The sequence below is a fragment of the Peromyscus californicus genome, unplaced genomic scaffold (genome assembly GCF_007827085.1).
Source record: "Peromyscus californicus insignis strain IS unplaced genomic scaffold, ASM782708v3 Scaffold_20__1_contigs__length_68692818, whole genome shotgun sequence".
In the NCBI taxonomy this organism is placed as follows: Eukaryota; Metazoa; Chordata; class Mammalia; order Rodentia; family Cricetidae; genus Peromyscus; species Peromyscus californicus.
Window position 1 is genome coordinate 45,183,401 of NW_026294503.1, and position 26,593 is coordinate 45,209,993.

General features: G+C 52.9%; 1 protein-coding gene across 1 annotated transcript in view; it reads left to right on the plus strand.

Annotated features, from left to right (window-relative positions):
• Cacna1i (calcium voltage-gated channel subunit alpha1 I) overlaps positions 1-26,593 on the plus strand; it is a 116,619-nt gene that overhangs the window by 40,956 nt on the left and 49,070 nt on the right. The window contains 2 exon segments of the mRNA XM_052748386.1: positions 8,516-8,613; positions 19,974-20,133. Of these exon segments, the coding sequence (XP_052604346.1) occupies positions 8,516-8,613; positions 19,974-20,133 (258 nt within the window).

The following is a 26,593-nucleotide window of genomic DNA, read 5'->3' on the forward strand; positions in this document are numbered from 1 at the left end:
TCCTTTTCTGCTCAGCCATTGAGGCCCGGAATTGAGCCTTCTTGGCTCTGATTGGCTGGAGTGGGCTCTGGGTTCATCCTTGAGCTTTACGCATGCCTCATGGCTTGAGAACAAGGAGGATATCCCAGGAGGATGTGGGAGGGTGCAGGGGGGGCGGGGCGGGGAGGATCCCTGGCCCTGGGTTCCTTGGAGTGCAGCCAGGAGCTGGGGCAGCAGGAGCTGGCTTATGTGTGGCTTGCTGATGGGCTGGGATCTTTTACATCTCCCATCATGTCCTCAGCCTCAGGATCCCAAGGGGTTCAGGCTGTTAAAGCTGCTTTGAAGATGAGGAAATGGCGGCTCATAGAAGTTGGTGGCCTGCTCCAGGTCACCACCCTATACAGGGGGATCTGGGATTGCTCAGATATGGCTGCCCTGGAGCCCATGCTCACTCCAGGTATGAGGGAGTGTCACCTTTTCAGAAGTCAAAATAGTCCCATTGGCCTGTCCCAAGGACGTGGGACGAGGAAGCTGCAAGGGGTGTTTGCTTCTCACTGTCTGTGGCAGAGCTATAGTGTCTTCCCCCACTGCCCAGTAGCATAGCCCACCCCGGGTGTGACCAAGACAAGCCTGAGCTCACTCAAGGGAGGCAGACATTGCAAAAGGCAGGGGTGGTGGGGGTGGGGGGTGGGGGTGGGGATGGACGATGACACATAAAAAAAAAAAAAAAGCATGCATTGAGGATAGCTCAGTGCATTACGCGCTCACCCCACAAGCGTGATTAGAACTTGGAACTCTGACTCTCTTAAAAGCCAGGAGGGCATGGCAGCTCACCTGTAATTTCAAAGCTCTGAAGGCCAAGACAGGGTATCCCTGGCTAGACTCTTTGTATTGGTGAGCTTTGGGTTCAATTAAGAAATTTTGTGCCTCAATGAATAAGGGTGGAGAGCATCAAGAAAGATGCCCAACATTAGACTCAGGCTTTCTCAGGCACACATGCACCCTCACACATGGGAACACGAATATACACTGTTCAAAGACACAGGCATTATTGAGTGGGGCATGGGGCTCAGCTCATGTCTAGGAACCTAGCACTCATGAGGCCGAGGCAGAAAGATTGCCGAGAGTCTGAGCCACAAAGGAAGACTCCGTCTACAAACCAGACCAAACAGCATACATACTTTACCCGAGCACCATGCATTTATCTCACGACCCTAGCAAAGACGAGGCCTTGTGGCAGAACGCTGAGTGCAGGTCAGCAGAGGGAGGGTCTTGAGTCTCTTGATCACTGAGTTCCCAGGGCCACCCAGGTTCCCACCCTCCTGGGGTCTGCCTTTGTAACCCACCCTAAGACTTTGTAGCCGTCCTTCCTCCTGCAGAATCCCCCCTGAACTATGCACCAAGGTTCACTCAGTTATGTTCACTTTCCTCAGTAGTCAAGCGGGCTTAACCACCTCCAGCCGCCTGGACTTGGAGACTTGGTGTGAGGAACCATGGGTATCTTAGTACCGTCATGCTATAAGGAAACACCACAGGCTGCCTGGGTGCCGGGAGCTATTGTTATAAACAACAGACACATATTCCCAGTTCCGGAGGCTGGGACTCCAAGGTCAAGCTGCAGGAGGGTTTGGAGCCTGGCGAGGGTGCACTCCCTCACAGATGTGTTTCCTCAGAGCATCCTCACCGATGAGGGGTGAATAGTTCTCTTTGGTTTGGTCTGTAAGGGCACCAATTTCACCCTGATGTACCCCAAGAACCCCACATCCTCATTCCGTGCTTTCGGGCACTAGAATTTTAACGTATGACTTCAGAAGGGATATAAACCGACCACAATCACGGGTGAAATCACCATGTCTCTTGAGGAACTGCTCTGCGTCAGGAGCCACGGTGTTATTCTCGTGGTATCTCCACCTGCTACTTCTCCCTTGCTCTGCACACGCTCCCCCAAAACCCCTACTGTGTGCTGGGTGTCAGGCCAGCCCAAAACCCCTACTGTGTGCTGGGTGTCAGGCCAGTGTCCCAGGCTGATGGTCTAATCGTCAAGTGAGACAGGCTGAGTCATCTCCAGCTGCCTCCTGACAGAGTCATCCCCAGCATCGCACCTTCCCTGCCATGAACCCCATCTTCCACTACATTTTAAGAAAGCCCCCACAGGGTCCTCCCAGAGATCGAGGAAGCAAACATAGGCCCCAGCCCTGGGTGGGGTGTTTCCTGGAAAGATATACCCCAGGTACTCCGTGTTGCTTCTCAGTCGCGCCACAAGCTCCTTTTTAAATCTTGTCCTTCAAGCTGTTTATTTGACAAGCTCTCACAGGGACCCGGCCTGGGCTCAGTGCTGGGGACCTGGCTGGGACCTTGAGGCATCTCTGAGGATCTGAGACATTCAGAGTAAGCGACAGTTGGGACACAAGGCAAGAAGAGCTCAGCTCAGTTTGGGGGTGAGCCTGGGAAAGCCAGAAAGGGTTCTTTAGATAAAGATTGAACTGAAGGGGCCTGGAACACTCTGAGAGCTGGCTGGGTTGTTGCCAGACAGTGGAGCACAGTGGGTAGTGGGCAGTGCTGGGGATGAGGCCAGAGGGCTTCCAGAATTATGGCCTGGGCCTTCCTGGATCTTCCTGCCTGGGCACATGTGACTTCTTCCTTCAGGGTACATGTGACTTGTGGACGAGGGTGAGCTGAAGAAGCCAAGGAAACTCACGATGACTCATCCTGACTGTCCCTGCCTCATGCCAGGCCCCTGAGTCTGTGTTAGCATCTGGTTCCATTGAACGTCTCACTCAAGGTTACTAGGTGTATTGAGAGTGAGCTGGGACTGGAACCCAGGAACATGCTCTGACCACTGGACCACACTGCCTCCAAGGATGCTGGCCATCTATCTCACTTGCTATTGTGTGTGGTGGTCACTGGGCCAGTTGAGGGGGAGCTCGTGAGCTGTGATGAGATGGGGGTAGGTTCTTCCATACCTGGCTGTGTCCCCTGGGTGTTCTCTGGGCCTCAACGTCCTCTTCTGCAGATGATAGGCTCAGTAATCAGACCGTGGGGGGAGTTTACCTGGGAATGTGTGTGTCTACTTAGTGACTACTGAATGCTCAGGAAGCCCTTCCCAGCCTGCCAGGACTGAGGGGCAGGTGGCAGAAACCCAAGGCATCTCGGCTCCCTATCGCCCAAGCCTCAAGGGAGGAGACTAGACAGAATGGAGGGCAGAGCTGCCCGAGCGTAGGACTCTGTCCCTGCAACATAGGCTTCTGTGTTGGTGCCGTCCTCAGGCCGCACTGAGGCCAAGTGGCCCTCAGCGCCTCCAGTTCCCAGGCCATACATTTAGGGAGGGACGTCTCCTCTCACCTGGTCCAGCTCAAGGACTGGCTTTACCCTCAAGGACAGCCTGAGGCTGCATGCCCATGACCATGCCAGGGGCCCATGTCTCCATCTGAGCAGTCCTGGGCCTCTCTGGAGGCAGGAGTTACAGGAAGAGGCTCTTTCTGGGGAGCACTAGAAGATGCCCTGAAAAGTCCTTCTCACCCTCTCTGCTTTCCTCGCAGCTGGCCCCCGTGCGAGCCCAGCCCCTCAGGGAGGACAGTCCCTCCTCGCCAGGAGCGGTTCCAGGGTGGAAGTGCTTTAAAGCAAAATTGCTTTGCCCAATTAGGTGCTTGGGAGCTGGCAGGAGGTGGCGGGGAGTTGTTGACTTTTTTTTTCTTCCTCTTAAAGACTTTTAGCACCGAAACGGTGTGATAAAGTAACTGTGTAATTAGGAATTAATTTCTCACCCTTGAAAGGGATGTCTTACTTGGGGCCTGAGGGAAGTCAGCCCTGTGGTTATTCACCCACTCAACAGCTTCATTTTCACCTTGTTAGGAGCTAGGATGGGGGCCCAGGGACCACTTGCACGGTGACAGGAGGAGGGGACGGCTTTTGTCTTTGCAGGTGGCCTTGGGCACAGAGTGGGTGGTGTTATTCACCATAGCTTGGTTTCCCCAGTGTCTCCAGGGTGTGGGCAGCAGGTGAAGCTGGGCCTGAAGGTCAGAGGCGGGAAGACGGGCGTGCCTAGTGCCACGGTGTGTGTATGTGTGTGTGTGTGTATGTGTGTGTGTATGTGTGTGTATGTGTATGTGTGTGTGTATGTGTGTGTGTATGTGTATGTATGTGTGTGTGTATGTGTGTGAGTATGTGTGTGTATGTGTTTGTGTGTATGTGTGTGTGTATGTGTATGTATGTGTGTGTGTATGTGTGTGAGTATGTGTGTGTATGTGTTTGTGTGTATGTGTGTGTATGTGTGTGTGTATGTGTGTGTGTATGTGTGTGTATGTGTGTGTATATGTGTATGTATGTGTGTGTGTGTGTGTGTGTGTGTGTGTGTGTGTGTGTGTGTGTGTGTGTGGCACTGCAGGTGATGTTGCTCTTGGCACACCTCTCTGCACCCCATGCTGGGAATAGAACCCAGGGCTTAGCACATGGTAGGCAAGCTCTCTGCCCCGGTTCGCAGCCTGGCCTTGCCGCTCCATCTTCCAGATATCCCTGTGTTCTCTTGGGGCTCCCGGATGGGTCATACCTGGACTCCCCCCTCGCTATCCCCTTCTCCTCCCTTTCCACGTTTCCTGGATGGGTTCTTGAGCAAACGAGCTGTCTGAGTCCTCGGCTCAGAAGAGGGGAATCTGGGAAGTGTGGACTTTGAGGAGTCAGAACAGGGTGAGGAGTGGGGGGGGTGATGGTGAGTTTTGTTCTAGGTGAGGATTGGGATGAGCCTTCACAGAAGAAGGCAGAAGGGAGGGAAGGGCTCTGTGTCACAGAGTGGGGTGTTTGCCTAAGGTGCCCTGTGAGCCTGGCTTGGCACCTGAGGTCGCTGAAGGTAGGAACAGGAGTGAGGGGCAAGGCCAGACTGTGGAGGGCCTTGAAGGCTCTGGTCACGGGCCTGGGCCTTTTTCTGAGAGCAGTGGGAGCCGTGGGAGGTTTTAAGGAAGCACAGCTCCGTCGGAGGTTTAGATTTGTGATGTGGTTGGGCTGGGGGGAGGGGAAAGCGGGAGACAGGAGAAGAGGAGGGAGGCTGTCGCGGCTGTCAGGAGACAGGGACAGTGAGTGACGCAGTCTCAGCAGGGAAGGTGGAGATGTCAGCAGCTGTCCCAGGTTGGACTTGCTGGTGCAAGAGTCTGTCGGGATGGGGAGGGTCCCAGGGCAGAGACTTAAACACACAGTTCCAGCCTCCCAGTCAAGCCTTCTTCCCTGTCCCTCCCACACGTGTCCAGAGTCCTCTCTGTCCTCTTCCCCTCCGGGAAGAACGAAAGCCTCTGGGTTCTCCACTGTGCACCTAATGTGTGCTTCTTGGGCACCTAATGTGTGCTTCTTATCCACCAAATAAATCAGACCCTACTCCTCCCTGAGACAGGAAACACAGCCATAGCTGAATGCCCCCAGGAGGATCATGGGACATAGAAGGCGGCTTAGGAGAAACTGTGCAAAGCCCCAGTGTCCAGTTAGTTCATGTTGCTAAGAACTTGATAATACCACATTTTCCCTTTTCAATGGGCTGCCAGGAAGCTAGGAACTCAGATTTCAATATTCAATTCTACAAGAAGTTTCTTGGGGGGTGAGTGGGGGTGGAGAGCCTGAGGGAGGCACTGATGGTGTCTCAGGAAATTCTGCAGCTCACTGTAGAGGGTGTGTTCCTGCCTGAAGACCTGGAGGGTCAGGTCCGGGGTGGAGGGAAGGGGTGTGGCTAGTGTGCAACGTGTATGTAAGTCTGTTCTATCTAAGAGGGTTCTAATGTACTTCTGGGCTGCCACTGCTCTGGCTCTTCTAGGGAGCCAGAGTGTAGGGGTTGCTGGGTCTGAGGCCCAGCCCGTGAGTCTGATCAACTTCCCACTGTGAGGAGGTGTTCAGCTGCTGTTGTTTACTAACCAGGCAGTCGTGGGTCTTGGTGATACCCAGCCGCAGCCCACATGCCGTCCAGCATCCAGGGGCCTGTCTCTTCTCCCTGGTTGTGGAAGACAATGTAAGAGAGCCGTTTCTCGCCAAGATGCTGAACCTCCCAGGGCGGCCTCATCCCAGGCCCTTTGCTCGGTGCTGAATGTCCAGGCTGTGGACCTGGGGGCTCTGGAGGGGGGATAGTGGAGCATGTGGCCATGTGGGGCCTGGAGCTGGGGACAGGCAGGAGGTGTCCTGAGGATTCCCTTGCTGAGGCTGCTCTAGAGCAGGGATCTCTCCAAGGTTGACAGAGGCAGGTTCAGAATAGTAGCTGCACTCAAATGTCGGGGGGTGGGGGGGGGTGGGGGGTGGGGCTCAGACAGATGAACACAAGGAACAGCAGGATAGGGCCCAGACAGAGCCCTCAAACAGCCCCGATCTTTTGTCTACCCCCCCCACCTCTCAAGCCTGCATTTTATGTTTCACAGGGGATAGGAATGGTTCCACATTCCCTCTGTCCTGAGCTAGGCAGGTGTGCCACCTAGGGTTTTGGGCACAGTTCATGAGAACCCCTTCTCCCACACCCCCAAGCAGAATTTACATTGCACCTCCCTCATGACCAGATCCAGAGAACCTGGGTCGGCAGGAAGAGGGTCTATGGAGCCGGTGAATCCTGCAGGGAGGCTCCCCATGCCCAGGGTGTGTGTGTGTGTGTGTGTGTGTGTGTGTGTGTGTGTGTGTGTGTGTGTGTGCGTGCATGTGTGTGCTCGTGTGCCAGAGCAAAAACATGCCAGGGTGAACACCCAAGTGTGTGCGTGCGTGTGCCAGCCTGTGCCGCCCCCACAGTGCCTCCGTCACAAGCATCCCCCAGCTGCCGGGAGAGCTCTTTCTACACAATATGAAAATGACAGTTTGGCTCACCCACGCATGGAATCCTCATGCGGCCTGCTCCCTCCTGCCTGCTCAGGGCCCCTCTTGTCCTCCTCCACGGCCAGGCCTGTCTCACCCTCTCTGCGGACTGCTGCCCTGCACCTTGCCCTCTCCTCCCTTCTCCCTTCCTCTCCTCAAATCTTGGCTTCTGATTCTAATCTCTGTCACTCCTTTTTTTTTTTTAAGGTCACCCCATCTGAATTTAGGCTAAAGCAGGAGTGCGGGCGTCTGAGGGTGTCCACGAGTGAGCGTGTGAATGGATGAGGGAGCTCAGGTGTGCACGTGTTGGAGGTTGTGCATACGGAGCGGAGCTTGCCAGAGAGCTGGGTATGGACAAGAGTGGGGGAATGGACCGGGGCATCTCAGGTGAGGCAGCTTTCGCTCAATTACTCCTCAAGCGACAGGAGGGGGCGGTGGCTCACAACAGTTGGACAGGTTTATTGGGTGTGTAGGAAAGCCTTCATTTGCCGCCCACATGATGGTGACATGTGGAGCTGGCAGCCACGCTGGGAGCCAGGGTGGGGTGGGGGGGGGAGGGTCTGCTGAGTGACACCTGAGGCCCGTTGTTGAGGGGATCTTTCAGCGAGGGAGAGGACAGTGATGGCTCAGCAGGTAACATCTGACTGACCACTGTGTGGGTCTTCAAGATCGGCTCTGTACGAAATCCAGGAGGGCTCCTTGGAAGAGGCAACCGCCAGCAAAGCCCTGTAGGGCGATGAGGAGTAAGATGTGGGGATGAGGCTGAAGAAGGGACCAGGCCCCTGTGAAGCTCCAAGGCTGTCTTTTTGTTTGAGTCACCCTGCTCAACAGGGCTGGGGTTGAGACATTTTGGGTCTATAGTACGGACATTGGTGTGGTGCATTCTGGACTCTGTGGAAAAGCTTCTAGGGCTCCAGGGCTGTGTGCAGGAGCGCTGCTAGCACAAACGTGATTTCATCACAGATGCGGGGATGGTTCCTCCAGGCAGAAGAGACACTGAGTAAAGGTCTTGGCTGGCTGGGGAGTGTTTGTGAGCCTGAAGTGTGGTTGAGCTGCCCAGGGCTCCTTAGGTCCCTAAGGAGACATGCTGTATTCCATGTCTTGGAGATGTGGCACAAGATGCCCGGGCTGGTGTGATGTGGGGCAGAGAGGAGGCTGGCCCCGTGGGATGCTTGACTCTAGCCTCATCTAAGGTAACCCAAGCCCTTGACATCATCTCTCTTACCCTCATGCTTTCTTACTGGGGCTTTGGTCCCTGCTTGGTGGGCCCCTCTTAGACCCTTATCCGTGGTGGAGGCTTTGTAAAGGTATTATTGATGTACCAGTGACACCCAGTTTCCATGTGGTACCAGCCTGAGGTTCCTCAGCTCTCTGGGTTTAATCTGATGGCCAGACATCCACACTGGCAGAGAGGTCCTAGAAGCAGGACTGGCATAGGTCAGAGGTCAGATGGGTCCAGAGGGCGGGAGCCACCTGGTATGGTGCTGGCTCTACAGTGGGGACCAGTCTCTGTTCCTTCCACTCCCGCTCATGACTGTACCTGCAGTCCCTACGACAGGCAGAGTCTTGCTGTTGCTAACCCCGCTTACAGAGGAGACTGGGATCCATCACAGCTGGATCTTGGTCCCTTTCCTCACTCTCCTAGGGAGTGCGGGTGGTTGGGTTGGCCTCAGCCTGGGGCCTGGTCCCGAGTATTTTCTATACTGTCCCTCATTCTCTCCTTTCTTTATAGGATGGTCGAATACTCTCTGGACCTTCAGAACATCAACCTGTCAGCCATCCGCACTGTGCGTGTCCTGAGGCCCCTCAAAGCCATCAACCGTGTGCCCAGTGAGTTGGACCTCCCTGCCCATCCATCACCGCCTGCCCAGCTTGCCCCACTTATTTACCCAGAGAAGACAGATTGGTTCCTTCCTGGGCCAGATCTATGCTCATGGCGCTGGACAAATGTCACTTCGCTCCTATTGAACTCATGGGCCAGCATGTGGTCCCCAGAAGTGCTGGGGAGGGGATCTTGATGCCTCTGAGTCCTTAGACAACTTGGATTTTAGTACTTGGGAAGTCTGACTGTTCTGGGATAAAAGGTTACTTGGGGATGGTCCATACAGACTGTCAAAAGGGGCTTGTGTAAGAAAAGGAAGTGATTAGCCTGAGGGAGAATGAGTGTAGTGCTTCACTGGGAAGCCCGTCCTGGCAGACTTAGAGCTTGAATCTGTCACCTACTTTTACCCACGGGACTATCTACTCATTTGCCCACCTACCTTCCCATCCATCCACCCATTTGTCCATCCATCCATTCACCCACCCACCCACCCACCCACCCACCCATCCACTCAGCTAACCACTTATCTGTATCTACTACCCATCCACTCATACATTTACCTACTCCTCTATCTATCTATCTATCTATCTATCTATCTATCTATCTATCTATCTGCCTATCTATCTATCATCTATCTATCTATCTATCTATCTATCTATCTGTCTGTCTGTCTGTCTGTCTGTCTGTCTGTCTATCTATCTATCTATCTATCAGCTCACCTACACATCTATCTACCCATTTACCCCACTTTCCACCTAGTTATCTGTCCATCTATCCATCTGCCCACCTACTCACCCATATACCTGTCCATCCATTCCATACCCAGCTTACACTGAGAGGTTGCCTGGGGTCTGCTCTGCATTGCCCAGTCTGTATTCCCTTGATGTTTTTTGAGCCTTATAGTCACCCAGGGAGGGATCTAGGCTATTCCTATTTGGGGGATGAAGAAACAGCCTTGAAGACATGGTTCCCTCCTCAAGGATGCGCTGCCAGCAAGTAGCAGATGTAGGATGCCTCCTCCACTGCCCTATGTTAGGAGTGGGAAGAGGTGGGGAAGGGAAGGAGGAGGACACAGGCTTGGGACTTTCAGATCTGTTTGGGAAGGCCAGGAACTGTTCTTTCTTTCCTTTCTCTTGCGTATGTGTGCTCAGTGTACATGTGTGTATGTGCATTTGCGCGTGTGTGTGTTTGTGTGTACATGTCTGCACGTATGGAGGCCTGAGGTTGATGTCAGAGAATCTTCCGTGATCGCTTTCTACCTTGTTCTTTGAGGCACAGTCTCTTAACTGAACCCAGAGCTCAGCGATGCGGCTACAGGGGCTAGCCAGTTTGCTCTGCTTCCGCCTTCCAAGGGCTAGAATTACACAGAGGCTGCTCGGAGAGCCTGACCTTTACGTGGCTTTTGGGGATTGGAACTCTGGTCCTCACGTTCGTGTGAGGCAGGCACTTGACCTCTGAGCTTTCTCCTCAGCCATATGGTGGATTTCAGCCATTCAGTGCCTAGAACCATGGAAGGAACCCCTCAAACACGCGTGAGATGCGCATGCTCGATAAACACACCTATCGGTCCTCCGGTGCTGCTAAGGCACAGACAGAGGTGCCGTGGGCACAGCCAAGCCCGGGATGCAGGGTGGGGAAGGACATCTGAGCTGAGACCCATGAAACCTGGGGATTAGCCGGCAGTGGGAAAGACTGGTGAGACAAAGGGGAGCAGGAGTCTAGAAGCCACCAGCCTCTGACTGTTGAGGATCCCAGGGAGGGGCTGCTGCAGGGGCCAGATAAAGATCAGGGAGTGGGGCTGAGGCTGGAGGGGATGGAGAGGTCAGCAGGAGAGTCAGGTGAGCTGGTCACTGAAGCTTCTCCATCGACAAGGAAGCAAGGGCAGAGGGAGGGAGGAGGTACTCCTGAGCCCAGCCGGGGTCTGAGAGTCATTAGCATTAGCTTTGAACCACTAAGGGAGGAGCTCAGTGCTGAGAGCACAGAGCCGGGGCCTCTCTCTCCTGGCCTCACCTGTAATGCTTCTATTTCTGTCCTGGGGATGGCAGCTGCCTTCATCTACAGTTGTGCTCGTGGCATGGAGCCTACAGGCCTGGTCACTTTGGAGGCGAGGGGCACGTGGCAGGGTATCATCCACGAGGACATTAGTCGAGGATCTCACATCATGGTCTCCCCCGGGATGGGACAGCCATGCAAAGGGATGTTAGTGAATGGGAGAAGCCCCAAAGGGATGGGATAGGCATGTAGGGTGTGGGCCTTTCTCTTGCTAGATGTTCTCTGGACATCTGTGTGTGGATATGGAGGTCTGTTTGTATTCCCAGGAGAACACACGTGTACACATATGAGTACATGTACATGGGTGTGCCTGTGAGGACATATATACGTGCCATGTCGTGGTGTCTGTCACTCACGGGGGCATATGTGGAACCCGGGCCACCCTGGCTGGCTGTGTACAGAGCTTGTTAAGTGGCTTGGGACTGAGGTGGTCACTCCATGTCCCAAGCACCAGCTTGCCTGTTCTCTGGAGAAGGGCAGGGGCCAGTCTTAAGTCCAGCACCCCTGTGTTCCCCGGAAGTTCCAATTATCGAGGCTCTGTGCACAGAGAGCCAGGGGAGGCTCCAAGTCCTTCCACAGGACCTTATAACAGCTAATGGCCCCCCTGGGAACCCGCAGATGCCCTCTCCACTGACAGTCGCCTCTCTCAGAGTCCAGCATCGTGGAGATGTGGAGAGCATGAGTCCCCAGGGTCCAAAATACCTCCAGATTGAGTGAGCAGCTATGTTCCGAGGAAAAGAACCTTAGGATAAGCAACTTCTCTCCTTCCTTCACCTCTTTCCCCTTCTCCCTCCTCTTCCTCCTCCTCTTCCTCCTCCTCTTTCTCCTCCCCCTTCTTCCCTCTCCCTTTCATCCTTCTCCTCCTTTCTCTCCTCTTCCCCTTTCCTCTTTCTCCTCCTCCGCTTCCTCCTCCGCTTCCTCCTCCTCTTCCTCCATCACTGCCTCTTCCTAATCTTTGTTTTTATTTTAAGGCAGGGTCTCTCTACATAGTCCTGGCTATTCTGGAACTTTGTAGACCAGGCTGTCCTTGAACTCACAGACATCCTCCTGCCTCTGCCTCCTGAGCTCTGGGATCACCAGCACCACCATGCTTGGCTTGAACTCACCTTCTTAAGTAAATAAACCGCGGGAGTGCATGGCAGTTAGAATATGGAGATTCCCTGAAGTCCAACAACTCAGCCCCTCATTCCACAGGAAAGCCTTCTTTGTCCCTGGTTGCCCTGTCTTCGACTGGGAGTCACCAGGTAATGAGTGACCTGGGAGGGGCCTGGGCTCCTTAGCTGTGTCCGCCTTGGCACGTGTTCAGCCGTAGCCTGCAGCTCTCTGTTTCACCACTAGATGGCAAGCTAGAGCGCCAGCACTGGGCAATCAATGATCAGTGATTAATTGGGAAATCAGGGAGGGGGGGTTACCAGAACCTTAAGAAATGTAGTGGAGGATAGAGCCCCAACACGATCACCCAGAAAGACTCAACTGGGGGGTCAGAGAGTGCAAGTCCTGATCTCCACTCTGCTGTGACGTGGGCCTCAGTTTCCCTGCTGGCACAGAGCAGAAGAGCTGAATTAACTCGTATGGTTCTCAGCTTTGTAGAAAGTGGGCAGGGGACCCAGAAGTCAGGGGTTACAGATTTTTTCAAAATACGTCCCTTCAGCCCACCCCTGCAGCTTCGTCTTCAGCTCCAGCCTTTGACGGATACAGGAAAGGAGACAGAGGAGGGGAGAGGGTGGAGGAGAGAGGTGGGAGGCCGAGTTCTGGTTCTTACTAGTCACTGCTCTTCTCTGGGCCTTAACACGATGGGCCTGGATTATCTACAAGCCTGTGTCCTGGTGCCAGTGCCCTCAGGGCCTGGCTCTGTCTGTACCTTCCCTAAGTAACCAGTGTTCCCCTGAGCCCCAATGGTTGAGTCCTCTGAAAGAGGGAAATTGCTTTTACCTCCAGGTAGGAACTTGGGCGGTCACCACGGAGCATGGAGCCAGTCCATGCTGCAGTTAGGTGTCGCACTCCACGCTAGACTGTCCAAAGGGTGTCTGCTTGGGGGACTCTGAGCAACCTCCAGGGTCCTGAGCCGGGCCTGGGCTTACCGTCGCTGGCTCTGTCACAACCAACCTTCCCAACAAGGGACCCTGGGCTGTCTAAGCGGGATGACAAAGGTGCTTCAGGATACACACCCTGGATGTGGTGGGAGCAATGTCGACTGCTGCAGCGACTCCCAGCTACAGGTCTCTCTACTGCACTGTCAGCCCTCCGGTTCAGATTCAGCACCCCCCCCCCCCCCCACCGTCTTTAAATCCTCCAACTAGAAAGTGGAGTTAATCTGACAAACTTATGTCCTGTTGTGTGGATGAAATGGCATTGTGTGCTTGAAGAACTTTCTGCAGGATGTCAAGTGTGAGACGTGATGGGCAGGTTCTGCGACCAGGACCAGGGGGGCTTGGGGACATCTTAGCAGAGGCTGGTCTTAGAAGAACCCACCAAGGACTGAGAGGCCTCACGGTGTGGGTGGGTATTCCTGCAGACAGCGCATGATTCTGAGACCTCCTGGGTCTGCTGTGGCCGCTCTGGAAACAGCATGTTGGGAGCGGGTGAGAGCTCACCTCTCACCATTCCCCATACTGGACTTGTGTTGTTACTGGTCACTCACCTCCTCAGATGGCTCTCCACACACATCATACCACGACAGGATGGGAATCAGTGCAGTTGTCTCTGCTCCCCTGTTGGAGGATCCGAAGACAGAGGAACATATCGAGAAGGGGTGGCGTACATCTGGAATTTAATGATAAATGGCTGGAGTTTATCAAGCATTGGGCTGAGCCCCTCAGTCTCACAGTGCTGTTACTCCATCTTCTAATAAATTGTAGGATGTTAGGATTGTGTGACCTCCACTTTACAGGTGGTGAATTGGAGACTCAGTTTTTGGGGGTGCTGAGCTTTCTGTTGACTGAGGTGAGGCAGTGGCAACCACAGGGGACATACCTGCCCTGGTACCCAGGACTGCTTTGGTCCTTCCTGTCCAGATAGGGCCCCAGGTGGATCGCTGTCAGGCCAGTTGTGTTGAGAAGGGACAGGAAGACCCAGGGTTCCTTCTTGGAAGGACCTAGGGAGTTTTATTTGGGACGGGATCTGGGAGAAAGAAAAATCGTGGGTCAGAGCTGACACGGACATTTTGTTTCTTTCCCTGGAGTGTGTGGCTCCTTGGGCTTAAGGGAAGGAGGAGGAACACTGTGAGTGGACCCTTTCCTGGATACATCTGGGGTTCCAGGGCTTCCTGTCCTTGGTCTATATGGGATCTCTCCTCTTGGGATATAAAAACCTACAGCCTGTGGATGGGAAGGAGGGAGAGGGGAGAGGGAGGGAGTGAGATGAGGCAGGGGCCCTACTGCCAAGAGCTGCTGTCTTCTTTGACGAGCAGGGTGGAGAACATTTTGGCCAGATGTCTGATGGGAACCCAAAGGGATTGTAGGATGTGCTGGGGGGTGGGGCCAGGGCAGTCAGTTCAGGGTCAAGTACTGAGTCTTGTTCTAGAGATCTGGAAGAATGTTGGTCAAGGCACAGGTGGGAGGATTATGTCAATGTCTCTTGATTGCTCTTCATCTAAGGTACCAGATTGCCTGGACTCACTACGCCAGGCCTAGAGCTAGCTAGGATCATAGAAAAGATTCACTCGTAGCCCCTCACTGATGCATGAAGATTCACCCGTAGCCCCTCACCGCTGGCTGACACCTGAGCCCCAGGTGGTGGGACAGGGTCCGGGGTCAGGGCTAAGGCATTGCAGATGCTTCGAGGAGACTTCACAGAGGAGAGTGACGGGACCTTGGAAGGATGAGGGTTGTTTGGGACACTGTGGGGGGGCACATGTTGCTCTGGGGGAGGGACTCCAGGCCCGTGGGATGAAGAAGACAGGGTGCTCCGTGACTTGATGTCCGCCTTCAACCTACAGGCCCCTTGCAGGCTGGGCTGGTGCCAGCCATTGTGACCCTGGCAGTCCGACCGTCTGCTGCCTGGCCCGGCCTCCCCCGGCTCCTGTCGTGCCTCTGATTAGTTGGCTTGGCAATGGCAGGGTAGCAGACGGCTTCTCCTCGCGCTCAGCACTTTCCTCTCCTGGCTGTTCAGTGCCCTCCGCCAACCTGGCCCGATCAGAAAGTATGCAGCCCTGGGGGCCAGGCCACAGCCGTGGCACACCGCTTTCTCGGCTGTCCCCTCCCTCCGGCAATGGGTTGTGCCCCTGGCTGAGGCTGGCACACGTCCTGTGATTTCTGCTTGAATTGGCCTGGCAGAGTGGCCGAGCTAATCTGGCTTGACAGCCCCTGTCTGTGGAGCACCTTGGGCCTGGAGAGGGGATGGCTGCTAGGAAGTGTACCTCCCTCTTGCCATCTCCTCCGTGGCCACCAAGGGACCTCCCAGATTCTCTTGCAGTGGAGGGTCTGCTCTGGGGTCTCCATCTCTTAGGGTTGGGCTGGAGCTGTTATATTCATTTCCCTCCTAGAATTTGCCACTATGGTGCCAGTTTTGATGCCAGCAAGACCATCTACCTTGATGCTACTCATGTCACATTCCTAGACCAGACCCCTCTCTCCCAAACTCCACACTGTGAGCCCAGTGAAGCATCTCCATGAGGATGGACAGCGAGGCACCCCACACTCCACATGTCTCCACTGATAGCTGCTCTGTGACCCCAAACCTTCAAGCTGTCCATGACTCTTTCCTCCCTCCCACATCCAATGTCTCATCTCTTGGTCCCACCTTCCCGGTATCTCCAGGATCCTCCATGTGTCTCCACACCACTCTATGTCCTTTAGCTTATCACAATGGTGGGCAGGCAATGGCCGGACAGGGACAGGCAGGACACACAGGGGCAGATGGATCAGACGCCCAGTGGCAAAGTACTGAGGAGCCGTGAAGGAGGCTTAGAGTGACTGGGGTAACCTCAACTGTGAGGCTGGGGACGGGGAGTCCATTCCTCTTGGGTCCCACCCCAGCCATTATGCAGCCACCATTGCTCTCCTGGTCACAGAGCCCACGAGCCTGTCCTCCATAAAGAAATGGGCTCATGCAATGGGTGCATTCACTGGGGATTTGCATAGGATCCTGTGAGCTGTTTCCCTGTGGCCCCTTCTGCTCTGGACTGCTCTGTTCTCTAGACCTTTGTCTGCTCCTGCTGCCTGAAGTTCCTCAATGCAGACATGACTCCTCACTTCCTCTGCTTCTTTGCTCAGAATAATCTGCTTTTCTGGTCCCTGTTTCATACCCGGAAGTCCCCTGACCCTGACTGGCAGCCCCGCCCCTTTCCTGGTTCACCCATCGTCACAGTTGGTGCCTCTGGACAGATTTACATATTCATCAGGCTTGTCCATTCTCATGTGCGCTTCATGGGGCAGGGAACTTTGTTTTTTTTTTTTAATTTTATTTTTATTATTTTATTTTAATTAGTTAATTAACTCCCCCCCCCACCCTCCGAGACAAGGTTTCTTCTCTGTGTTGCTTTTGGAGCCTGTCCTGGCTCTCACTCTTTAGACCAGGCTGGCCTCGAACTCACAGAGATCTGCCTGGCTCTGCCTCCCGAGTGCTGAGATTAAAGGCGTGCGCCACCACTGCCTGGCAGTTAATTAACTTTTGAGGCAGGGTTTTCCTCTGTAGTTAGACTGGTTCAAACTTGAGGCAATCCTTCCCTTTCAACTGACCTAAGCAGAGGAATTACAAATATTTTTCACCAATTTGGCCTCATCTGATTTTTTTTTTTTTAAGCTGATGAGTCCCTGGGGCCCAGAGCAGTGTATGGTGGTGGCAGACTTCTTGTTCTGTAGCTGTGGAGGCAGAACATTCATTTACCTGTCACTGTCTAGATGGGTGTTTGCTGTATGTATGTCTGTGCACTGTGTGTGTGCCAGATGCCTATAAAGGCCAGAAATGGGTATCAGATCCCCTGGGACTGGAGTTACAGATGGCTGTGAGCTGCTATGTGGGTTCTGGGAATCGAACCGGGTCTTCTGGAAAAGCAGCCCCTAAGTGTTCTTAACTGCTGAGTCATCTCTGCAGCCTCTACCATCAGTCTTTCATTCTCTGAGCTCTTGTCTCCCAAGGGGCTGTTGCTCTGGGCAGGACCCAGGCAGGACTGGGGAACGTGGGCCTTGCATGCGGACTTGCCGAATCAGTGGAGCCCTGAACCTACAGAAGTCACTCAGGGTAGTAAGTGGTGTGACTGAGGAAGAACAGGCTCAAGTCAGGCACCAGCCCATTCCCAGGGACCAGAAGAGGACACCCCAGGACAGAGAGGACCAAAGGAGTGAGATGCCCTTCTGGGTATGTGCTGGCCAGGAGGGAGGCAGGAAGACTGGGGTCTACAGTGGCATGGGCCAGGCCTGCCTCCGGGAGTGGACCTAGAGCCACCCTGATAGGAGTTGAAGAAGAAGAAGGAGAAGGAGAAGGAGAAGGAGAAGGAGAAGGAGAAGGAGAAGGAGAAGGAGAAGGAGAAGAAGAAGAAGAAGAAGAAGAAGAAGAAGAAGAAGAAGAAGAAGAAGAAGAAGAAGAAGTGTGTGTGTGTGTGTGTGTGTGTGTGTGTGTGTGTGTGTACACAAGCCCTCGAATCAAATACATGTGCCCACAAGGAAATTGCCTGCCTATAAATGAGGCTACTACGGCCATTGTGGCTCCAGCTGGGACTAGAACCTCTGTGTCTGGTCTATGCTGGGTGCCACCCGGGATGGGTCTAATCAGATATCCTGTGTCCTCTGTCTCTTATTGCCTGTGGAACAGGTCCTTAGCTATACTCTTGGGGCCACCGACAGCCTGTCTCTAACAAGGGCCGCCTGGCTCCTGACCCAGGCTGATGGCGCCCTAAGTAAGTAAGCCCAGCCTAAGAGAGGGAGAATGTGATGGGGGCAGCAGTGCTAGAGGAGGGGCACTTTAGATCAGGCATGGTGAGAACCCAGGAAGGCTGCTTGGAGGAGGAGAAAGCCTGCAGAGAGAGAAGTCTGAAGATGGCTCTTTCTCCCATGTATCTACCCTTCCCTCTGTCCCCCTCTCCCAAGTCTTCTTACCCATGCCCCCTTCTCTGTCTCCATTTCTTTCTATTACTCTGTCTATGCCTCTGGTTTTTTTTTTTTAACCTTTTCCCACCTCTTTCTTTCTCATGTACCTGGCACCAGGGCACTGGAGGAAGATCACCAGTGTCCTGTCGGTCCTGGCTACTCACTATACCAAGTATGTAAAAGAAGGCTTAGCCAGGCTCCTCAGAGCCTCTCCTGACTCCGAATCTTGTGATCCCATTTCCCTGGGCAGCCATGGATGAATTCAATTTGTGCTAAATTCCTAATTACCTAATTACACCTTGCCTCTGTGGCCCCGGGACTCCCCAGGCCCTAGGGAACCCTGCGAGAGGATCTGGGTCCCTGGGCAGAGAGAAAGGGCTGCTGTTCAGGGAAAGGAACTGGCAGCTCAGAATTTCAATATCCTGGAGAACAAGGGAGATGTAATTAATTGAGCAACGAAGGCCACCCTTGGGAGCAGCCAGGAGTAGTCAGGCTGGCGTTGTGCTAGTTAGAGAGTCTTGGGCGTGTGGAGTGAGAGGAGCCTGCAGCCTCCCCAGGGTAGTTCTGGTCCAGTCTCTCCATCCACTCACTGCCTCTGTGTGGTCTCTAGGACTGCACTTCCCAGAGTCAGAGCCATTCAAGGGCTGTGCCTGCTCAGGGATCTGCTGGTGACGGTGGCACAGGCCTTTGACTAGTCATCTACACAGCTCCCCCTGCAACTCCTTCGACCCCTCTCCAGTAACCCCAGGCCTGTCTCCAGGCAGCTATGTGTGCTCACAGGCTAGACTTCCCTCAGCCCCTCTGGGGGCTTCTTCACATCCTGTAGGGCCCAGCTCCACCTCAGCCTCCCTACAAATGTGTCCTTGGCAATAATCCTTTTGCTCAACACTGCTGTCCCTGGCCCCTGCTGCTCGGCTGTGAGCTCTGAGGGGAATTCTCAGCATAGTGCTGGCAATCTACTGCCTGAGGAATGCATGCGTGCATACATGAATAAATGCACGCATGCATACATGAATGAATGATTGCAGTCCCAGAAAGGCCTGCAGTTGGCTGACTTGAGTTTTTGGTCCATTTTGGGGATCATGTGGGGATCTGTTTGTTTTCCGGTCTCCCCCAGTGAACACCCCTTGTTCCCATGTTGGGGGGTGGATGTAAAGCAATGGGGGACTGAGCCTTGGCCCCGGCTGTTCTCAGTTGGATGACGCAGCCTGTCAGGGAGCCCCATTGCTTTTCCTGAGTGGACGCTGACCTAGTTTTGTGGGGAGGGAAGATGGGGGTGGACATTAATTATTGATTGGAAATCACTCCACGCTGAGTTCGTGATGCAAATCCATGATAATTATCCTCATTAATAGCCACCTCAGCATCACACTGGGGTAAATCAAAATCCAACAGGAACAACTCTCCTACTTGTCATCGTTCTTCACTCCTCCCCTCTCCGGCCTTCCACTCTTTTCCAGTCTTGTTCATGAGCAGTCATCCAGCAAACATTGATGAAGCTTATCTTCTGGGTTATTGAGAATATTCTGGGAATATTGAGGTGACTCAGACACAGACCCCGTCCCCAGGAACTTACATCCCAGTAGACAGGACAGGAAGGTGAACAGATAAATATTCATTAGGGTTAGCTGTTGATGCAGATAAGACCTATTAGGGTTGTGTAACATGCAAGCTATAACCGTACAAGGCAGCCTAGGCTAGGAGCTGTTGAGATTGCCTGGAGCAGGGGAGTGATGGCTTGGGCGAGAAAAGGTCTGGACAGCTCCGTAGAATGAGATGTCATGGGCTGGCTGTGGCGGATGGATAGGTGTTGGATAGGGTGTTTCAAGAAGAGCGAGCAGCAGAGGTAAAAGGATTGGTCATATGAAGAGGGTTAGATTCAGAATCAGGCAACAGTTTAAATGAGCATCCTTCTGCTTCTTAGCTGTGGGGCTCCAGTCGGTTCCTTGAATCTCCTGCATAAAACAGAGATCATATTAATATTGCCAGCCTCGTGGTTACTATGAAGGCTGAAGGAGAGCCTGTTTGTGTACATCCCCAGGAGAGCACTCATCACCGAATAAAGAGCTCCGTACGTGTCTGCTCCTTCACCCATGATCTTATGGAAGTGCATCAGGGCCCAGAGCCATTTTCCTGGCTTTGTGGGTATAGGGGCAGACATGGAGGAGAGAGGTCCTCTGGCAATCCCCAGCAGGGGCAGGAGGCTCCATCTCTCCTCCAGCCGCCCCTCAGCTTTTTGACCTGTTCTTTTTGCTTCTCGGATGCTACCCTCTCTGCCATTCTTCTGCCAGGCATGCGGATCCTGGTGAACCTACTGCTCGACACACTGCCCATGCTGGGAAATGTGCTCCTGCTCTGTTTCTTCGTCTTCTTCATCTTTGGCATCATTGGCGTGCAGCTCTGGGCAGGCTTGCTGAGGAACCGCTGTTTCCTGGAGGAGAACTTCACCATGTAAGTCCCCTGCCCCATATTTACTAGGTTTTCTATTGCTTTGATGAAACATTGGCACCAGAGGCATCTTGGGGAGGGAAGGGTTTATTTCATCTTATAGCTTGTAGTTCATCATCCAGAGAAGTCAGGACAGAAACTCAAGTAGAGCAGGAACGTCAGGCAGGAGCTGATGCAGAGGCCATGGAGGGGTGCTTCTTATTGGCTTGCTCCTCATGGCTTGCTCAGCCTGCTTTCTTATAGCACCCAGGACCTCTAGCCTAGGGGTGATAACATCCACAGGGAGCTGAGTCCCCCCACATCAATCATCAATAGAAAATGCGCTACAGATTTGCTGACAGGCCAATCCAATGGAAGCATTTGCTCACGAAGATTCCCTTTTCTCAGAAGACCCTAGCTTGTGTCACGTGATATAAAAAACTAGCTGGCACACCCTACTCCTACCCCCATGCCCAACCTGCTCTGTTCCTGCTCACTCTGACCTGCCTCTTGCTAATTCATTTGCTAACTGAGAATCAGGCCAGCAAAGTAAGAGTGGCCAATTTGGGAAGGCTGGCTAGGGCAAGAGAGGGAGGTCTGGACATTGGAAGGAAGGAAAGTTCCAGGACCCAGGGAGGTGTGTGTGTGTGTGTGTGTGTGTGTGTGTGTGTGTGTGTGTGTGTGTGTGTACGTGCGTGCGCGCGCGCGCGCACCATCACAGGATCAGCTCACATCTTGCTGCTGGGTCTAAAGTGGGAGCCAGGTGCCCCTCAAGGTAGAATGTCATGATCTGCTTAAAAGTTGGGTCTAATTTCTGAAAATGATGTCTTCAGAATCCCTTCTTCCTAAGTAGCATGTGCACACACTATGTGACTGGGAGAAAGGGTGCTTCGGCTTCCAGTTTCCACAAGCTATTGGGCTGCTGATGTGTGCCAGGGAGCCTGAAATGAAATAGTGATCATGTCTGTTTTAACCTGGCAGATGTACCCAGGGTCTGCCTTTTGTTGAGCTAGGGCACCCATGGGGGAGCACCAGGCTCTTCTGGATGCGGTGGTGTAGGGACACTGCCTGAGTTGGGATCAGTCTCCCTTTTCAGGCTTTAGAATGTAGGTACAATGTGATGTAACAGGAGGTGAAAGTTAGGGAGGGTCTGGCCTACCTCTCCGTTGCTGTGTTGTGGGGTACCTTGGTAGGTCAGAGAATGGGCACCTTGTTGGGTGAGGGACTCATGGATAGTGAAAGAGGGGCTTTTACACTTATGTGAGTGCTCAACAGAGGCCAGTAGTCAGGGGCAGGAAGAGGGGAAGGCCTTCAGAGAGCAGCATGTGTGTGAGCTCTTGGCGTTGGGTGTTCCCCGCACATCCACACCCTCTCTGTCCCATGTGGATCTTTCTTATAGTGTTCTGTGACTGGTCCTGTCTCACTACCTGGGCTCAGCCTTCACGTCACCTTCTGCTGGACGATTGCTATCTCTTCCCCAAGCAGTGGACGCACTGTCTGCTAGACTTCCTTGTTGGCTGATCTTCTCCTGCAGTGATCCCATTTGTCAGCTTGAGTATTTGGGGGTTTCTGGAGCAGTTGCATACTTGGTCTTGGGGGGACCCTAGGATGTGAGTTCTCCCTTAGGCCAGGAATATTTGGTTCTCACTGTTTTCTCAGGACCTGGAATAGGGCCCTAATTTGTTCACTATGAATGAATGAGATCATGAATGAATGAATGAATGAATGAATGAGAGAGTGAATGAGTGAATGCCGATACTGCATAGAGGCAGGCTGGGAAGAAGACTGGTTCTCCTTGGCTTTGCAGCAGGAGAGTCTATGTGCTGGTTGGAGGCTGGCTGTTCCCTTGTCCTGTCCAGACCCTGAGAGGTGGCTCCAGCCCTGACTTGGCTATGATGAGGGGAGATGGGGGCACAGTGCTGTGGATGTGCCTGGGCCTCAGCATTAAAGAGGGCCAGTGTGTGGCTGGCCCCCTTGGAAGAGGATTTCCAAATATGAGAGGAACAAGAGAACCTCAGGGACAAGACCTAGCTAGCAAGACTGGGTGACTCCTGAGTTCCGAGTCTCATGCTCTCAGGGAAGGTGGCCTTGACTTACAGGCCTCACTGGAGAGAGGATGACCATACTTCAGGCTGGTAAATTCCAGGCTTGGGAAGAGAGCCCAGCCAAGGTTATCCCAGGTCTGCAGACCCCATAGAGGGAGTCAGGGTCAGACTTCAACTCAAAAGACCTGGCTCAGAGCAGGCTGCAGAGTAGCGGGTAAGGAAGCCTTGCAAAGAAGTAGGTCTTTCCTGGGCCTCAGACAGATGGGCTCCGACCAGACCCCAGTTCAGGATCTGGTGAGCCAGGCCTGGCCGTAGACAAGAGCAACAGGCACCCAATGGGGAATTCTCCATGTCCTCTTGGCTTGTTTTCCCACCAACTTGTTGTCTGGAGGCTTCACATCACACCTCCAGTCCTTGGCCAGACACTCTGAACAAGCTCATGAGTCATACAGGCTGGGCAGAGCAGGACACTTCCTAGATGGAACACACAAGTGGGTGTTGAGCCCTCTGGGGACCTCAGTCCAAGCCGTTACTATGCAGACAGGGCCTGAAGTCTAGAGAGGGAAAAGACAGAGTCACCCAGCCAGGTTCCTTCCTGGTTGTAGGGGTCTCAGAGCATGGGCATTATCACAAACATTTGTCTGTCACTTCTAGGGTCAGGCCCTTCTCTTTTCCTTGGTCTTGACTCTAGGAGGATCAGGGAGTTAAATGTGTACTGGGACTTAGGATGTTGGGCTGAGAAGAGAGGATTTGTGGGATGTCTAAGGATGCAACTTTGTTCTGGACCTGAAATGTCAAGACTGCTGGATGCCTCCTGGATCACGGGCTGAGGCAGGAGTTAATTTGTGACAGAACCTCCCTCCCTCCACTGCCATGCAGGTGGGGGCCGCGGCAATGGAGTCTGGACTTCAGGGTCAAACTCTGCTTCTGCCACCTGCTAGTCACGTGGCTTCAGCAACTTCATACCTCAGTTTCCCTACTGCAGAGTTGTTTTGGGAATGACCCAAATTAGAACATGTGGATGTTAGGACAGTGTCTGACCCCACAAAGGAGTGAACCATTGTGTGACACCATGTAATGTTCCACCAGCCTGGGAAGTTCCTGGTGTATGTGTGTGTGTGTGTGTGTGTGTGTGTGTGTGTGTGTGTGTGTGTATATATGTGTGTCGTTGTTCATTTATTGGGAAGGCACTGGAATGGCACCTGGAATCATGGGTATGAGTGAGCTCACCCCAGTCTGGTGCCACAGATGATGGATGGCAGCCCTTAATAAATGAGCCCTGAGGGAAAAGGTCAGGTCCTAGAGAAAGATAGCTGATATTCGTAGGGTGCTTAGTACACCCTGGACACTGTGCTCAGCAGGGCCAATTCAGTTACCTTCCAACATCCTGTGGGGGAAGCATATTATCCTTATTTGTTGGTTTGTCTGAATGTGTACATGTGCCAGTGATTCGTGTGTTCATGTGTGTAGAGTCCAGAGGCCAATGTTTGGGGGTGTCTTCCTTGATTGCACTCCACTTTATTTTTTGAGACAGGGTTTCTCACTGAAACTAGAACTGACCGGTATGGTCAGACAGGCTGACCAGCAGGCTCCAGGAGCCCCTCATGTCTTTGCCTCCCTAGCGCTGGGGTATAGGCACATATCACCATGACCAATTTTTACGTGGGTGCTGGGGATCTGAACTCAGGTCCTTATGTAAGGCATGCACTTGATCAACTAAGGCTGGCAGTAGCAGAGTCCTGAGAACCGCAGGAGAGAGGCTCGGCCACACTGCGGTGGAGGGAGGGTTGGGAGTGGGCAAGGGTGGGAACAGGGCTGGGCTGTCGACATGTGATTGGCTGGTCATCTGAACCAGTGTTTGGGTGCAGGCTGGCCGCTAGTACAGCTGCCCTGGGGTTTCTGAGTTCATGGAGTAGGGCTGGCAGGAGGGTCTTCAGTAATGACAAGCGGTCATCAGCTACCAGACAGGGGTGAGCTGATCATCCGTCAATGCTAGCTGCACCGACCCCAGAGTCCCAGATCTCCCAAGTCTCTCCATCCATCACTTGTGGACCCAGGGACACCACCTCCCATCTGGGCTGATGTCCACAGTGAACTGGAAACCTCTAAGAATTGTGACTTTAAGATGTCTGTAGGTTTGCAGCAGTAATTAAATCCAAAAAAAAGAACAGATTGAAACAGAAACTGCAATACACTCATCCACCAGAGAACTCAAATCCAGAGCATGTAAAGAATGACTATACACCAATAAGAACGCCAAAGAGGATCTAATTAAAAATGGTCCAAAAGACCTTACCAGAGACCTCTCAAGGGGCTGCAGGAGTGGCGGGCGAGTATTTGAAGAGGTCCTTCTCCTTCAAGGTCTTAAGAGAGCTGTAATTGAAATGGCAGTGAGGTACCATGGCACCCCACCAGGACGGTTTAAATGAGGACCATTATTGCCACAGACACAGGGCAAGCGATGGATGTTCAGTCGTGTTCAGGGAGGTCTCAGGGGACCTTCAGGGTGGTTTCAGGATCCATTGTGGAAGGCTGGACAGACCCAACGCTAAACACACCCTCGGCTTGCCAGGCGGTACCCTGGGGCTTCGCTCAGAAGAAAGGTTTGGTGGGTAGGGCCAATGGTGTAGCTCCCTTGGCGGAGCGTTCTCTTAGCGTGCTTGGGGCTCCCGAGTTCAGCCTTCAACACTGTAAAGTTGGAAAAGACAATTACAGCCGATGAGCTTCAGCGGGCAGTGGTGGCTCACCCATGCAATTCCCGTGGTCAGGATGCTTTTGTCAGGAAGACCTTAGGAAGTCAGCTGTGGTTAAAAAAACAAATACCATCCCCCCAACACCCCCTCAGATGCACACACACACACACACACACACACACACACACACACACACACACACACACACATACACACATGCCCACTGAAGCATGTGTACAAGAGTAGTTCTGAGTCATAAGGGCCCCATACCCAGAAATGACCTAAATTGACGGTTGGATAAGTAATAGCAGTGTGCTCGCTCACGCAGTGAACTCACTCATAGGTACGAGTCCCAAGGAGTGGCTGTTTAACTCTGCTAATGATGTTTTTGAGCAGCAGAAACTTGGCCTCCAATCCTGTTCAGCTTTATAACATATTGAACTAATCTCAGAGCCTGAGGTCAGAAAAACATTCTCAAAAGATTTCTGGCTTCATCTTTCAGTCTGGCCTATTCGATCACAAAGAATTTTGCGTGCAGTATGCGATGGGCGTGGGGATGTCAAGGTTGATTTATTGTTTAACGTGTATTCAGTCTTCCCAGAATCATGTGTGGTATGGTCCGGCCTTTCTGCAGGGGACCAAGTGATCTCTTTATTGGAAGCAGGTGGTCGTGAGCCTTTGCAGGGTTGGTTGTGATGTTTTGGTTGTTAAAGAATGCTGATGAATTGTCTTCCACAGGGGTGGTGCAGTTGACACTCTCACCAACAGTGCGGGTGCCTGTTTACACTCACGCTTCCCACACTTGGTTACAAAACCTTGAGGTGGCCATTCATATGAGAGGAGGCAATTTCTGTGTGATTTCTGTTTGCTGTTTTTTTTTTTTTGTTGTTGTTGTTTTTTGCTTTTTGTTTTATGAGACATGGTCTCTCTGTGTATCCTTGGTTGTCCTGGGACTTGCTATGTGGACCGACCATCCTGGCCTTAAACTTACATAGATCCTCCTGCCTGTACCTCCTGAGCACCAAGATCAAAGACATGCACCACCACCACCCTAAACTTGCTTGCTTTTTTCTTTCTTTCTTTTTTTGGGTATTTAATTAAATTAAATTAATATTTTTTTGACGTAGCATTTCCAGACAGGTGTACTGGTGTGCACCTAGGCTCCCAGCGCTCAGGAGGTAGAAGTCATAGGACCTAGAGTGTAAGGTCATTGCTAGCTGTGTAGAAAGTTCAAGGACAGCCTGGGCTACATGAGACCTGTCTTGAGCAACCAGCCAACCAAGCAAACAAATAAAAGAAGGGAAAGCATATTGTTATTCAGTTCAGGCTGACCATGAACTCAACACAATCCTCCTGCCTCAGTCTCCTGAGTGCTGGCTTCTGTTTGCCTTGAGACATGGGTCTGTCTCTCTGTGTTGTGGTCTCCATTAAGACCCCCATTCTGTAAAGTACCACACTGGCTCATCACTGGTCTCAGGGTCCTCTCTTGTAAGGCTAGTTTCCACTTATATTTTCCCTTTTAAACCCTGCCTGGATGATTTCTCTTTGAACCGTCTATCTGGGTGCCATAGACAGAATCACAATGGGATTTCGTTTGTGGTTGTGTGGTGGGCAGAGCTTATGATCAAGTGTCACCGATGAGGTAATCCATGTCCAGGGAGAGAAGAGACTGGTCCAGGGCTGCACACCCCCTCACCCGCTGGCCAGCAGAATCCAGTGACTGCTGACTATTTGCTTTGATCTGTC